Source organism: Onychomys torridus, chromosome 18 (assembly GCF_903995425.1).
Source record: "Onychomys torridus chromosome 18, mOncTor1.1, whole genome shotgun sequence".
Taxonomy (NCBI): Eukaryota; Metazoa; Chordata; class Mammalia; order Rodentia; family Cricetidae; genus Onychomys; species Onychomys torridus.
In genome coordinates this window covers 57,066,316-57,081,925 of record NC_050460.1, presented here as the reverse complement: position 1 = coordinate 57,081,925, position 15,610 = coordinate 57,066,316, and the positions used below count along the sequence as shown (strand labels likewise).

General features: G+C 49.3%; 1 protein-coding gene across 2 annotated transcripts in view; it reads left to right on the top strand.

Moving 5' to 3' along the window:
• Nucleotides 1–15,610, top strand: part of Cabin1 (calcineurin binding protein 1) — a 122,493-nt gene that overhangs the window by 60,156 nt on the left and 46,727 nt on the right. For both annotated transcript variants that reach the window (XM_036168235.1, XM_036168234.1), the window contains exons 27-28: nt 6,048–6,230; nt 11,383–11,711. In XM_036168235.1, coding sequence (XP_036024128.1) covers nt 6,048–6,230; nt 11,383–11,711 — 512 coding nt within the window. The remainder of the gene's footprint in view (nt 1–6,047; nt 6,231–11,382; nt 11,712–15,610) is intronic.

The following is a 15,610-nucleotide window of genomic DNA, read 5'->3' as shown; positions in this document are numbered from 1 at the left end:
AAAAATAAATCTTAACTTTTTGTAGTCTTGAAACATAGGAAGGAAAAGATACTTGCCCTCTTTCATTTTTTAAAGTTTTTGTTTTTTGTTTTTAAGATGAGTCTCATGTTCCAGGTTGGTCTCAAACTTGCTATGTAGCAAAGGATGACCCTAAGCTTCTGATCCTCTGCTTTTCCTAGTGAGTGTCAGAATTACAAGTGTTCACACTACATCCTGGTGTATGTTGGGTTATGGGAGTTGACCCGAGAACTTTATGCATGCCAGACAGAGATCCTGCTGACTAACCTACATCTCCTTGTTGTCTTCTAATGCATGTAAGCCCCCAGAATTCCATAAGTAGGCAGCAGCCCGTGCCAGCAACCCCTGCCACCCCAGCTTCCCAGTTCCGCTGTGTCTGAACACAGTTCATTGTGTACAACCTCTAACCCCCCGGCTCTGCCTAGCACTGTGACAGGACTGAGGATTCTGGCTCCATTAGCTGCACTTTTCTTAGGGCTGCATTGTCCTGTGCTCATCCCTGAAGAGAGAACTGGAGCTCCCACAACGTTCTCAGGACCAATGGCAGCCTGTGCTCTGCCAGCTCTTAGAGGTTCTCATACATGTGAGAGGCATGGGGAAGGGCCTGGGAAAGTGCATCCATAGGCCTGTCCCTCCTTGGTCCCTCTCAGGTGGGTGTTGCTTATCAGTGGAGCACAAGCCTCCACGCTGTCATCTCTTGCCCACACCATTTCCATTGTAGTCTTCCCTACATTGCTGGTGGATCCGTGGTCCCCTCATGTTTAAGTGTGGAGAGGGCATTAGCTCATTAGGAGTAAATACCCGTTTGCTTAAGTCAACCCTCTGTTTTTGCAATGATCACAGCTGGGATTCCACCAAACTGGCAATTCCTTTAGGCCCAGTGCCTAACAGCTTGAGAGCCAGTGAGCTGATGGGGCAGTCTGCCAGTGGGTGAGATCATCCTGGCGAGGCTTGCTTCCTGAAGCTCAGTGTTGGATGTGCTTCTCAGTCAGCAGTGACTTCAACATGTTTCCTGTTGCCTGAGATGAGCTGGCCCTGGCCTGGCATTCACGGAGAACTTAACAGCAAGGGCAAGGCCTGCCGTCTTCTGGAGGCTTTGAGGCCTCTCTAGCATTGCCCAAATTGTCCATGTTCCCTGTCCAGGCCAGAGTGACTGTTATAGGATGAAATAGATCATTATGTTGACATAATGTGTGTCAGGAAATAGACCCTGTGAAGATCCCAAATTTAGAAATAAGGAGACTAAAACTTATGTTTAAAAAAAACAAAACAAAACATGAAATGGATGGGGATTTAGCTCAGTGGTAGAGCACTTGCCTAGCAAGCTCAAGGCCCTGGGTTTGGTCCTCAGCTCCAGGTTGGGGGGGGGGCATGAAGTGGGGGCCTTCAGATAGCAGTTATTCAGCCCTGTTTGTCCAGCACACCATCAGATCTGAGATTGGAGTGTGGGTCTGAGACCCTTAAGTTCAAAGTTCTTTAACAAGGACCATCAAGAGGGCCAGGCTGGGAAAGGCCCTTGCTGAGCAAGCCTGGTTACCCGAGCCCCATCGCTGGGGCCCACATAAAGACGGAGAAGATAGCCAGTTCCACAGAGTTGCCCTCTGACCTCCAGGTGTGCACTGCGGCCCTCACCGTGCGCGGGCACACGCGTACACACCCCAGCGATAGTATTTTTAAGTTAACTGCGCTGATGTTTTTATATGACACTGGAAACATCAGCATCTCCATTTGTCGTTCTCTTTCTACAGAGCTAGCAAAGGGGCTGTCTGACTTGTGCAGAGGGAGAAATGATCACATTTGGGATTTTTTCTGAGTGTAGCAGGCCTGGCCTTTACCCCTCATTTGGTGCTTATGAAGCCTCTGAAATGAACGAAAGTGGGGGAAGAGCCCTTTGTCAGTAGGGGGCGACAAATCTAGTTGGCTTCCTGCTTCCAGCTCGGGGCTCAGCCATGGCCCAAATCCTCTGTTCTTATCCTGTCTGGCCAGCTGAAACGTATGACCTGTCACTTACCGGACAGTGGACTTGATAACCATCTGGGGCATGCTGACACCTTTGTCCCAAGGCCAGAGCAGTGGAACAGGTGTTGGAGGTCAGAGCCAATTCTCAGTGTTCCTCTGCCTCTCTGCTTGAGGTCAGGGTTTGGGCACTGGTTAAGAATGTGCACCTGTGCCCACTGCAGTGTGGCTGGGAAAACTCCATTTAGAATGAAGTTTCTATGGTGCGTTTGAGGCATTTACTGATAGAGCACACCTAGTCTCTGAAACAGTTACGTGTGGATAATTAAGCTGACAACTTTACTGTGCGCCAGGCACTGCTTCAGGCACTTTGTGTTTAATAACCTGTGTAATTGTGATGACAGTTTCGGGAAGTGAGCACTGCTCCTCAGTTTTACATGTAGGGAAACCAACGTGCGAATATTTCCAAGCTAGGAAACGGAGGAGCAGGATTTCAGCACCAACAGTCTGCTGTTCTTGAGTCTAGGCTTTCCACTCTGGAAACAATTCCACCTTGTTTCCCATTTGCTCACCCAGTGGCTCATACAGGCCCTTGGGATTGCCTGCCGAGGCTAATATAGTCACCAGTATTTGATTCCTAAGGTTCTGAAGGAAGACTGGAAGGGTCATGGGGACTGTCTGCCTCTGCCCCTGCCCCTGTGCTCAGAAGTTCTGTGAAACTGACCTCAGGATGATTAGAGGGCACATACTTGTCCATTTCCCAGCTCGGCTGCTCACCTTAGATGCACAGACTGGATCCCTTGTCCATGTGTTAGACAAAGGCAGTTTGTGCCTTAGGGCTAACAGAATCTGCCCCTCGTCACCAACCAGCCTTCTAAAGATGCCGCACTACCTCACAGCAGTGCAGAGCTTGTGTGCTGTCCTATTCACTGTTACAGACTGCACCAGGCCACATGCCACTGCTCTTTCTTCCGTTGAGTTTTCTGTCACCAAGTGTGGCTCCTACCTCCTCGGTGATGGTTCTACAGGTGAACAACCACAGCTAGCAAGGTCTTTTATGTTGAGCATCATGTTAGCCATTTCTAGAGTGCTTAATTTCATTATACAGGTCCAGTTTCCTGTCTGGGTTCTTATTTGTTCCACCTTAACATTTCATATGACTCATTTGCTGATAATGAATTTACTCAGATTTTGCTTATCTGAGAAAGACCTTTGTTTACTCTTGCCTTTTAGAAAGTTATTTTTCCTGATTAAAGAATTGATCTTATGCCCCATCCTCTACAAAGATATTATCTGATGCATGATTTCTGATCAGAAGTTTATATGATTTTTTTTTTCCCTTCTTCTTAACCTTTTAGGGTTTTATTTATTTTTATGTTTTATTTTTTTGGTTTTTCAAGACGGTTTCTCTGTGTAGCCCTGGCTGTCCTGGAACTCACTTTGTAGACCAGGCTGGCCTTGAACTTACAGAGATCTCTGCCTCCCAGGCATATGCTACCCAGCTTCTTCTCCTTTTAAAAAGATTTATTTAATATTTATGAGTGTTCTGGCTGGTGCCTTTGAAGGTCAGAAGAGAGTGTCAGACCCTCTGGCCCTAGAGTTATGGATTGTTGTGAAACATCATGTGAGTGCTAAGAACCAAGTCCAGGTCCTCTGCAAGAGCAGCAGGCCCTCTCAATCCCTGAGCCACCCTCCAGCCCTGGCATTCTTCCTTTGTTCCTCTGTGTCTTTTGCTCAGTTCCCATAAGATTTTCTGTCTTCGGTTTTCTGCAGTCTGAGTCTGTTTGTATGTGACCCCTCCACCATGTGTCGAGGGGCCTTTCCCTGCTTAGTGTTCGCTGAGATTCTTGGTGACTCCGTGTCTTTGTTTAGTTTTGGAAAAGTCTAGCTCATTCTATGTGTTTAGTTTTTGCAGTGCTGGGTAGACCCAGAGCTTTGTGCATGTTGGGCAGGTGCTCACGTCATTGTCTCTTACAGCGTCCCTCCTGCCTGCTGCTCTCATTTTGAGACTCTGGTTAATGAGTTAATGGGTGCTCTGTTCTGCTTCTCCACTGCTGCCTGACCCCCGGTTTGGATTACTCATACTTAACTAGTTTGTGGTACCAGGAATTAAGTTTATTTTTCTGTGTCCATGAGTATTGTGCGTACATATGTGTATATATATATATATATTCACTATGACTGCCTCCTACCCACAGAGACCAGAGGAGATGCTAGATCCCTTGGAACTGGTGGTTGTGAGCCACGGTGGGGTGCTGGGAGCGAAACCCTGGTCCTCTGTAAGAGTCGCCGGGCTCTGAGCCCAAGCCGTCTTTTCAGTCCTCCAGTTTCCGAGTTTAGACCCCCCTCCATCTCACTTGTGTCATGTCTGCTGGGGAGCCAGCAGACGCTCTCATATCTCTGTCACTGGTTTTTATTGCTAGAAACTGCATTTGACTCTTCTTAATTTCCATTTACTCCTGAAATTCACTATCTGTTCAGGAGTATTGTCCAGGCTTTTCACTACAGCCTTCACATCATACCATAGTTATGCATCACAGTAATTGTTGCTATTTTAAATAGTCCATATCATCCCTGATTCTTGTTTTGTTGATTGTTTTGCCTCTTTACAGTATGAGTTTTTGTTTATTTGTTTCTTTTTTTAAATTTATTTACTTATTATGTACGTAGTGTTCTGTCTGCCAGTCTGCCTGCATGCCAGAAGAGGGCACCATATCTCATTACAGATGGTTGTGAGCCATCTGTACAGATGTGGTTGCTGGGAATTGAACTCACGACCTCTGGAAGAGCAGCCAGTGCTCTTAACCCCGACCTCTGGAAGGGCAGCCAGTGCTCTTAACCTCTGAGCCATCTCCCCAGCCCCCTGTTTATTTGTTTCTTGACACACGTGTATCTGTCTTATAATTTTATAGTGAATACCAGATATCACATGTAGGATCAGAGAAACTATCTGAAATAAATAACATTTATCCCTGGAATAGATTTTCTGTTCTACCTCTGAGCCTTTGAGCTGGGTTGCAATTTGTTGCTTTGATTACCTTCAGTGTGCTACCAGCTTCATAGTCCCTCACAATTAGACCTGCTCAGCTTTCTGGTTCTCTCTCTTCCACTTTAGGCCTCTACAGCCTCTCCCTACCTGCCTGCCTGCCTGCCCCTCTCTCCTGCAGTAGAGGCTGCTCTGCTTCTTTGCTAGTGGGTACTTGCTGGCTGGCCTGGGGCAAAGGTGGCTTTCTTCTGTTGATTTAACCGCAGACTTAGGAAGGTTCTGTGTCCTGCATCTCAGGAGTACAGCTTTCTTAGTGACCCTGTCCCTTCCTAGTGGTAGGTTTTCTGCCTTTTCTTACATCAAAAAGTCTTTCTTTTCCCTTCTCCTGTGTCCTGGAGGCAGGAGGTTTTGCCAACTGTCCCCCAAAGCTGGAGCTTTTGTTCATTAGAGATGAAGGGTCCAGATAAGCCTGCCCCTCCTTCCTAGGCCTGCATTCCCAGGCATCACCAAGCCTCCTCCCAGCCTTGCATCTAGTGTTTCTTCTAGAGTGCCTGTGGAGACTTGAGAAGAGCCAGGGAGTGAGTGCAACGTGCCTTTGTGTCCAAGACTTAAAGGAATCTAGACTCTTCATTCTAGAATGTACACCAGCCTAAAAATGTTTGCTAATTCGTTGCCACTGCGGCTTCTCGTCTATTTATCTGGTGGCAACACTGCAGTGACGGTGACTGTTCTGTCTTTTCCTCGGTGCCACATCTCCCAGCAGCACACTTGTAGCTTGAAATCAGCATCGTAGGGATATTCCCATAGTAGCCAATGCACCTCAGGGCTCTTTTCCACAAGAGCCAATTGAGGTTGCCAGAACATTGTTTGGAGAAACTCAGGAAGGTCGACCATAGAGATTGGTGCCTTTTCTAAGTGGCTCAGGGCCTCTAGGGTGGGTTAGGCTCAGCAGAGTTAGAGTGGTACACTGAGGGACCTCTGTTGCAGGACAGTCCTGAGCCACGAGGGAACCTAGCCCTGGTGGACCCCTTGATGCCAGAGACGTTGTGAGCTCATACTCCTGCCTTTCCCTCCCTCCTTCCTTCAGACCGAAGCCAGGACAGCACGGCTGTGGCCCTGTCAGACTCCAGCTCAACACAGGATTGCTTTAATGAGCCCACAAGCTTGCTGGAGGGTTCTCGGAAGCCCTTTGCAGAGAAGAGGTTGTCTGGGCCCAGTGCTCAAGCAGGACCAACTGGTAAAGATCTTCCAGGGCCCCCAGAGGAAAGAGGTAAGAAACCTAACTTGCTAAATGGGACCTGCTTATTCTCCTGGGGCAGTCTAAGAAGAACTGTGGACTCTGGGTCCAGAAGAGCTTAGACTCCTCCATGCTTCCATTTTCAGGCTTCTGCTTTGGTGTCCTGGGGTGTTAGTGGGAAGGCTGCTGACCTTTCTGGTCCTCTCTTCTCACTATAGGACAGGAATGGGCCTCATGCCAATCCCAGGAATTGTGAGGATGAAATGTGCCGCTCTTGAAGGTGTTGGCATGACCACAGTTTGCCAAATGTGCTTTACTGTCCGTGTCACACAGTAATGACACATAGAGCCTGTTTGGGAAGCCGGGTTCACAATGTCAGTGCGGTGTGTCTGTGCGCCCCCCCCCCGCCCTCCCCCGAATGGTTATTAGAAAAAGTCTTGGGATTCTGAATGTCACAAATATGTTTTCTTTTTAGTCTGAATCATATCAGACTTGTTGGGAAATCTGCCTTTTTTGGGCAGAGCGCGCTGATCTAAGCCCGGGATATGCCCAGCTCCCTTGGGGTTCCCAGGCAGAGCCCCATTCTAAGCTTGTAGCATGACTGTGCACAGGCTGAGGCATTCTGGTGCCACTCACAGATGGGCTAGTTGGACATGTATGTATTTGTTAAGCTTCCTTTCTTGTTTAATGTGTGTGAGGTGTGGGCATGGGGGTGTGTGCTGGTGGGTGTACATGGGCCGTGCACACAGGTGGAGATCAGAGGACAGGTCCACATTTCAGCCTTGTGTGAGCAGTCTTGTTGTTTGCCACTGTATTTCAGGCTGGCTGGCCTGGGAGCTCTTGTGGATTCTCCTGTAGCCACCTCCTATCTTGCCACAGGATCTCTGAGATGCAGACGTTTTCTACTGTGTCCAGTTTTGCATGGCTATAGGGAATCTGGCATGAGGTCCTCCTGCTTCCACAGCAAGCCCCTACCCATTCAACTGTCTTCCCAAGAGTTTCCCTATTCTTGCTAAAGACATGCATGTGTGTACTTGCCAGACAACCCAGTCCCACAGTCCAGGTGTCCCAGGTCAGATGCTGCCTTCTCAGCCACCTGAGAAGGAAAGATCATGGCTTTTCCTATTTCCTGGGCAAAGAGCTTGAGATTGAGAAAGAGTGAGGAGCTCAGCCTTAGTCACGACTCTGTGTTGCCTTCTGAGTGGGCTTGATGGGGGATAACCCGCATACTCTGGGGGCCTGGGCCTTAGCAAGTGTCTATGTAAGTTAGGGGCTCACTTGGAACTGTGGCAGTGGGGCCAAAGCCATTTGGAGGAGGATAGGACTCTTCTAGCTCCTTGTTCCCTGCTGGCCTTGCAAGAGTCTTATCAGATAGAGTCACCTGTGCCTGGTCACCATCAGGAGACAAGGTTCCAGCTGGGTTTGGTGTGCATGGCTTTACTCCCAGCACTTGGGAAGCAGAAGCAGGTGGATTTCTGTGGGTTTGAGGCCAGCCAGGACTACACAGTGAGACTTAGTCTGAAGAAACAACAAAAGACGGGGGGAGGGGAGAAAGAGAGAACAAGTTAAAGCCAGGGACAGTGACACATACCTGTAATCCCAACACTCAGAAGGCTGCAGCTGGTGGATCCCAAGTTTGGTAGCAGCAGACTGGGCTACATAGCAAACGGTGTCTCTAAAACCAGAAAGGAGAACGAGATGGAGCCATAGCCTCACCTTCTCGGCAGTCATTATGCCCCCCCCCACCCCCATCATGTTGACATTCTGTGATGGGTATAAATACATGGGTAGGAAATTAGAATAGAAGGAAAACAAGCAACATACTCTGTACACTCTTACAGTGTTTCTAGTTTCAAATATGATTGATTTTGCTCTTGGACAGTGAGCCTGTTCATCTGTGTCCTGTGACCCACCATGCAGGGAACAGTTGTGCGTGCAGCTGCCATCATGGACCTCAGTATTGCTTTTCCTCGCTGTGACAGGAGCAGCTGAAGGGAGGTCACACAGAGGGAGGGACATGGTCTACAGAAGCTCGAGCTCCACCCTTTGCAGTTGACGCTGTGACAAGACTTGGGGACCTGGGACCTGGCTAGCACTCTGAAAGGCCTGACTACCCAGCATTCCTCCAGCTAGGCCCTGTATCCTAAAGGTTCCACAACTTCCTGAAATAGCTGTGAAGCAGGTGTCCAAACACCTGAGCTGTGGGGTACACTCCACATCCAAACTATACCAGCCTCTCCATGTGTGGGGTATGGCCCCTTTAAACTGATAAGGATTACCCAGTATCCTTCCTCTTCAAATCAGGACTGTTGTTTTGTTTTGTTTTTGGTGAGGGGAGGTGGGCAGTAGTGCATTGCTGGCCATTGGTAAGGAATATAAGGGTAGAACCAGAGACCTTTCCAGTGGCTAGTAATGGTCTGTGTCCCTCCTGTCCCCGCCCCCCATCCTCCTCTCCCCCTAGTTTAAGTGAGTGCTTTGACTCTGAGCTGCACTTCTAGCCCTTGACCAGCACTCAGCCTCCCTGAGAAAGCCAGACCTGCAGGCCAGTGTGCACCGAAGTCTACTGCACTCTCCTGACCTTCCAGGCTCACTCTTGGGCAGCCCAGCCACCAACCTGCTGCTTCCTCCAGTCCATATCATGGGATGCAGGCCCTTGTTCATGCATTCGGTGTCCACTAACTACAGGCTGTGACAGATCCAGATCTACCTCAGGCACTGGGGACTGAAGGGAGCAGGGTCTGCTCCTGGATCATGCCCATCACTGAGGCATCTTCGTTCCCACAACGTCTAGCAAGTGTGAAGGGTCCTGTTTTCGAGAGCACTTCACACCGGTCTGCTAATGCTCGAGAAAAGACTTTTATACTGTTGACTGTGACACCTTTCTGAAGCTCACCTTTGCACGACTCAGACCTTCAAAATATGTGCTTAGATTGTGTGTGTGTGTGTGTGTGTGTGTGTGTGTGTGTGTGTGTTTAGAGAGAGAAAAACATTGCTTAGAATTTCAGCACTTAAACACAAGCTCACTCTGTAGTATATAAAGCCCAAAGTAGATATTGTCAGTAACCAGTGTTGTCCATGCAGTGAACGGTCGACCATGGCCACACATGCCTGTGAGTAGAGGCTTAGTGGCATTGCCTGTGGTTCTTCCACCCTAGCCAGGAAACCCACTAGATAGAGCCCGCTCACCATGGCAGGCCTGTGTGCTTCCTGGAACTCTCTGCTAGTCTCAGTACCTGCACTGTAAGCGTGCTAGCCAGTTCTTCCGGCCAGATCCAATTTTGGCTGCATGGCACTGTGTGTTTCCTTACCTTTGGGTGGGAGGAGCATATCACCCCGTCTTCATGCTGCTGGTGTTTAGTGCTGGGCATCCAGCTCACAAACATCCCGTGGATGCATGGTGCTTTCTGACCCCCTTCCTTTATCAGGGAAGTGGAAGAGTCCAGTGTTTTTGAGGCCCAGTAGCAGAGGGAGTTGCATGTTTGGGTGGGGCAGCTCACTCATCTTTCCTACATCCCTTGGGCCACCCAGAACTCTGAGCAGCTGAGTTAACTGTCAGAGATTCCATTTTCCTTGGTCCTTGAGTTGTGTGTGGTGAACCCTCTTTGGATGAATTCTTTTCCTCTTCCTGCTCTCTGTAAAAATTGTGTTCCTGAGACTTTATGTCTGAGCATCTGGTGTTGTCTCTGCCACCTGCTCCCTGTTCCTTGTCCTGGACCAAGGGCTGTATTGTCATCCAATTCCCTTGTTTTCCTGGAGCCTCGGGCTGGGCTCATAGCCATTGTTCCCACTGCTTGTGTTGAGCCGCATTTGGAACACATTAAAAACCTGACATGCTTGTGAGCAAGATGATGGTAGCACCTGTAAGATGGGTGCCAGCTCTAAGCTAAGGGTCCAAACAGCATCATAAGCCCAGAAGAGAGGAAACAGACTCTTTAGGATTTCTGACACTCTTTGAGTCTACTTCAGATGGTGGGTGGGAGTTGGTGTGAGGCATTAGCGCTGCAGAGCAGGAGCAGATGGTAGGGCTGGGAGAACAGGCCCCTAGTAAGCTCTGGGCTGCTGGGCAAGGAGACAGTCTTGTGTCTGTCATCTACAAACACTACCTTAGGTTAGGGAGACCTGAGAGGAAACAGAGGTCTGTGGGCAAGTGAGTAAGGTGGGAAAGGCAGAAGTCAGTATGTGTGTCCAACTGAAGCGGATGGAAAGGAGGTGTCCTCAGGAGCTGGGGTAGCAGGAGCTGAGGAGTTCGGAGAATGACTGCTCAGTTCTTCCCTTGACAAAGAGCAATGATCTTACCACATACCTGAGGTCTGCCCAGTTATGCTGGTACTTGCTATGAGGATAACTTGGAGTCCTGGTCCTGGTCTTCTTAACTTTGCCATATTAGGTTTCAGCTACTGCCAGTCCTCCCTCAGAAGGGGGAGGGCTGTTGAGGCTCGACCCACAGTATAGATTGTCTTCAGAAGAGGGCATGCTCCTTCTCCAGGCAGGCCATGCAGGATATGCCAAACTCATGGATACCTCAGGGCCATCGGCCAAAAGCTTCCTGAGCCAGAGGAGGGCTGTGCTTCAGGAGGGGTGGTATAAGGCCATACAGTACTGCCATTCTGAGACCTATCCTTGGCTCTCCTGTGGTGCCTGTGGAGCAGCTGAGTGTTGAGGTGTTGGACTTGTGAAGCAGGTGCTGTGCACAGACACTTGCCACACCTGCAGCAGCCCCAGAGAAGGGTGTGGGGGAGGGTGTAAGCTGAGGTACTGTGCTAGCACTGGAACAGGTGTGTCACTTGGCCAACCTTTTCCTGGCTGTTTGACTAGCAGTGGTGATGTCTCCTCCCCTCTGTGGGCTGCTTTCCTGTGTACCAATACCATCACTGATGGCACCTTTCCACACTCAGTAGGTAGGAGCCAGAGCCCAGCTCTCTGTAGCCTCTGGGCCCTCTGCTGCAAGCCAGCTGGGACCACCTGTGTCTTGGGGCAGGAGCCTATGTGGCCAGAGCAAGTAGGGGCTCAAGCCAGAGCCAGCACTGGGCCCTGTATCTCTGTTGCTGGGTTCATTGCCCATCAAGCATGGGCATCAACCCAGCTGTCCCTGTCACCTCACTGACGTGTCCCCATCATTTGTGATAGACTATTGCGTGAAGAGAGCTTAAAGCCACACTGACTTTCTCTTCCTTCTTAACTGTAGGAAAAGCTGAGGAGTTCTTGGAGAGCACAGAGGCCTTCCGGGTTGTAGAACCAGGCATCCAGAAGCCTGTGGCAGACTCCTCTGCTTACATCCCCAGCAAGCCCCCGGTGTCCACACCTCCCTTGTGGGATGGGAAGAAGAGGAGTGACCCCCTTGGGGAGCCAGTGGCGGTGTTCCCCCAGGGACTGCCAGTAGGCGCTGAGGAGCAGCGTCAGTTCCTCACTGAGCAGTGCATCGCCTCCTTCTGCCTGTGCCTGAGCCGCTTCCCACAGCACTACAAGAGTCTCTACCGCCTGGCCTTCCTCTACACCTACAGCAAGACCCACCGGGTGAGGAGGGCCTGACGGGGGTGGGACGCCTCAGCCGGACGGGGTCCCCTGGGTCATTTGGTTGTTCTGTGGTGGTCCATGCAGGAGATAGGCCTAGTCAACCCAACCATATCCATTAGTTTCTGCTGGCTCTTCTCTTAGACGGATTCCCAGATTGGATTCCTTGATTTGTAGAAATGGAATGCTGACCATGATTCTGAGAGAGATTCCTCTGGGGTGGACACTCTCTTCTCAGTGTCAGACTACCTTCTGTGGAGATGGCACTGTAGAATGTCTCGTGTACCTCAGGTGTTTCTATGATAGCAGGTATGCTCTGGATCCTGTGTCCCTGCACTGCCTTTACTATTGGGGGAGCTTTTGTGGGCTTCATTGACAAGCCTTTACTGAACATCAGTTGCCATCTACAACTTGAACAACAGGTTAGCACCAGGTTCTACTGAGCATTTGAGTTATACCTTCCTGCTGCTCAGGGCAAACCTCTGTTCTAGGGGTGAGGTGAGTCTTGAGTGCTGGCTTGGCTGATAGCTGCTTCTTGGATGTTGGAACATAGCTCAGTTGTAGCTGACTAATTTGGAAACATTAACTGGCAAGCAGTGACCCTTTCCACACATAACTGTTTGGAAACAAACACTTCTCAGTGTGTGTGTTTGACAGCAGCACATTTTGTTACCAGACTCGCCTAAGGTGTAGCAGTGGCATTTTCCTCTTGCTGCTTTACAGCTCAGTGGCCAACTGGAGTGTTAGGTGTCTGTCTCCTCTGGAATCCACCAGGCAGAGCTGCCCAGGGTTGGACAGTTAGCTGCTGCTGATCTCTTAGGTCTTTCACATGTCACTCCAGGTGAAGTCATTGCCTCACTGTGTGTTCTGAAGCAGACCTCTCCTAGGGACAGATCCCGGCTCTGTGGCTAGGCACTCTTGGAGGCTCAAGGCTGTTTTGTTGAAGGATATTGGTGGTGATATACATATAGAATTGTGATAAAGGGTGGGTGGGCAAACGGTCCTGCTTTCCCGTTAGCCAGACCCATCTCCCCTGTCTCGCCATCTCTGTAGCTGCTGCCCATCCCACACCCCACACTCCCCCAGTTAGGCCTTCTGAGGACTGCGCCTGGAACAGTTGCCAAGAGATCTCCTAAGGGATCTTTGATGTCTGTGTGTGGCTGCCCTCCATGTTGTGTCAGGATACCTCTTATCATTTGGGCTCCTCCGCTCACCAGTATGGGTCTGGATGAAAGATGAGGTACTGGGCCACCTTTGCCCTGTTGTCCTGGAACTGAGGTCCTCCGGTTTGTGCTATAACTACTGTAAGCAGCCCAGTGCAGAGGCTGATAAAATGGGCCCTGGAGCCAAACAGCTAAATGAAAACGAAGTTGGTAATGTACATTCCCAGTTTCAACATAGTAATATAGTAATAATATAGTAATAAATCTGTAGTCATTAATAGTATGGGATGTTATTCAGTCTTTAAAAGGAAGGAACTCCTGTACTAATATGGATGAACCTGAAGATCTTGTATTCAGTGAAAAAACTAGTCACAAAAAGGCAAGCACTGAGTCCATTCATATAATCAGTCTATATAGGAGTAGCCTGGCCACACTAACCCAATCAGAACCTGCTGCTTTGGTCCAAGGCCTGTGTGGAAGGAACCTACTTTTTGGGTTTGGTCAGAAACTGACTCCTGTGGTGAGGCCCCATGGTACTGCACATGCTGCTGTGGAATCTCCAAGGACCACTGAGCTCTGGGCTTATAAGTAATGGGCCCAAGTGTTAAGAAGTATATCAATCATAGAACTGGATATTCATACCCTCCTTTAACCTCCGCTCCATTTCTATGCCCCATAGGCAAAATGCTGCTTTGCCTTGTCTTGGCCCACTCCATCTAGTACGGTCTTAGCTAGTGTTTATTACAGCTTACAGCTCTCAGATCATAGTCTATCACTGAGGGAAGTTGGGACAGGAACTGGAGATAGGAGCTGGAGCAGAGCCCGTGGAGGAGTGGTGTTTACCAACATGTTCCTTGTGGCTTGCTCAGCTTCTTAGCACCTGGGACCACCTGCCCTAGAGATGACACTGCCCACAGTGGGCTTGGCCCTCCCACATCAATTATTAATGAATATCCCACAGACTTGCCTACAGGCAATCTGATGGAGGTATTTTCTCAATTGAGGGTCTTCTTCCCAACTAACTATAGCTTGTATAAGTTGACAAAAGACAACTGACCCTTTGTGAATGTCTATAACATTCCAAACTGAGCTCCTGTAAAATAAAAAATAAGGTAAATTCTTTCTTATACCAAGAGGAAGCAAACAGGACAGACAGAGTCACAATCAGACCAAAGTGAAACCCAAACTCAACTCTAAAATAAGTTTAGTGCTTGATGTCTGGGACCCACTCATGACCCTCTAGGTTCCAGAGGGTCTTGGAAGCTCCACCTCTTTGACTCTGCCATCCATAGTGCATGCAGCTTGTCTCATAGACTCAGTTCAGCTGCACCCCACACCTATTGCTGTTTTGGGTGGTCAAACTATAGTACTTGTGCCTCCAATATGCTGGACTCTCCAGTGCAACTGGGATGCACTCTACCAGTGGCTTCTCCCGGCTCTCTTCATGGGCTGTAACCCTGACACATGGTGCCAAGCCTCTGCTTCTCTCCTTGACTCCTATTGGTGAAATTATTAAGGCCACTCCACGTAGTTAAAAGGGAGGTTTATTTTGTGGGGTAACTTACAAATGAAGGGGTAGGTTGCAGGGTCTGGGAAAGGGATGGCGCAGTCCGGCGGTGTTCTCTGGAGAACTCTGCTCGGTCTACCTCCAGCGTCCAGAGTCCGGGAACCAAGAGCGAGCTCTCTTCCTGATCCTTGGTCTTTCGCTTCCTCCTCCCCCCTGCCTTGTGGGCGTGACCATTACCAAAGCCTCAATGGGGGTTGGAACTTCCAGGCCAAGGCTGGGATGGCTACCCACTACAGACTCCTTCATGACTTCAAGACCAGAAGCACCCAGCAGACTTAAACATTACCAAGTTTCACTGTCAACACAGAGTACAGCTTTGACTCCCCTCTGGATTATAGCTTCTGTGTTTGACCTTAAGGAAATACTTCCCAATACTTCACCTCAGTGATGCTGGTCTGTTCTAACTCACGGCTGATTTTTCAGCTCCAGCTGACCAGTATCAGTTGTCCAGCAAAGCAAAGGTTTCACTTCAGTGGTTCTGTCTCCTCACAGCCGGTTCTTTAGCCCCAGCTGATCAGAGCCACATACTCTTAATAGAGTCTTTGCTTCCTTCTAAACCTTCATCACCTGCATGGCTCTCAACATTGTTTTCCAAGAGCCCACAGTACATCCCACTGAGCTCAACAACTTTTCTAGCCTGAAACTTCAAACTCCTTCCCAGTCTTCCCCAAAGCAACATGGCCAGGTCTGTCATAGCAACTCTGGTATTCATTTCTGTCTTAGTAGGGTTTATTTCAGCTTACAACTCTCAGGTCACAATCCATCACTGAGGGAAGTCAGCAGGAACTGATGAGGAGCCATAGAAGAACACTGCTTACAGGCTTGCTCCACCCACTTTCTTGTATAGGTAATGACCACATGTCCAGGGATGGCGCCATCCACAGTGAGCTGGGCCCTCTCACATCAATAAATCAAGAAAATATCCCCACAGACTTAACTACAGGTAGTCTAATGGAGGCATTTTCTCAACTGCAAACTTGTCTCCCCCACCCCCCAACATGTGTATCTTTTGGGTTGAGTTGGAGAACAGGATCTCACTCTGTAATTCAGGGTGACCTGGAACTTATTAGGTAAGTAGCCTATAACTGAGGCTAGTCTCAAACTTGTGGCCAACTTTCTGCCTCAGTCTCCCTAGTGCTGAGATTACAATCTCCTTGCTCAGTTTGGGAGTC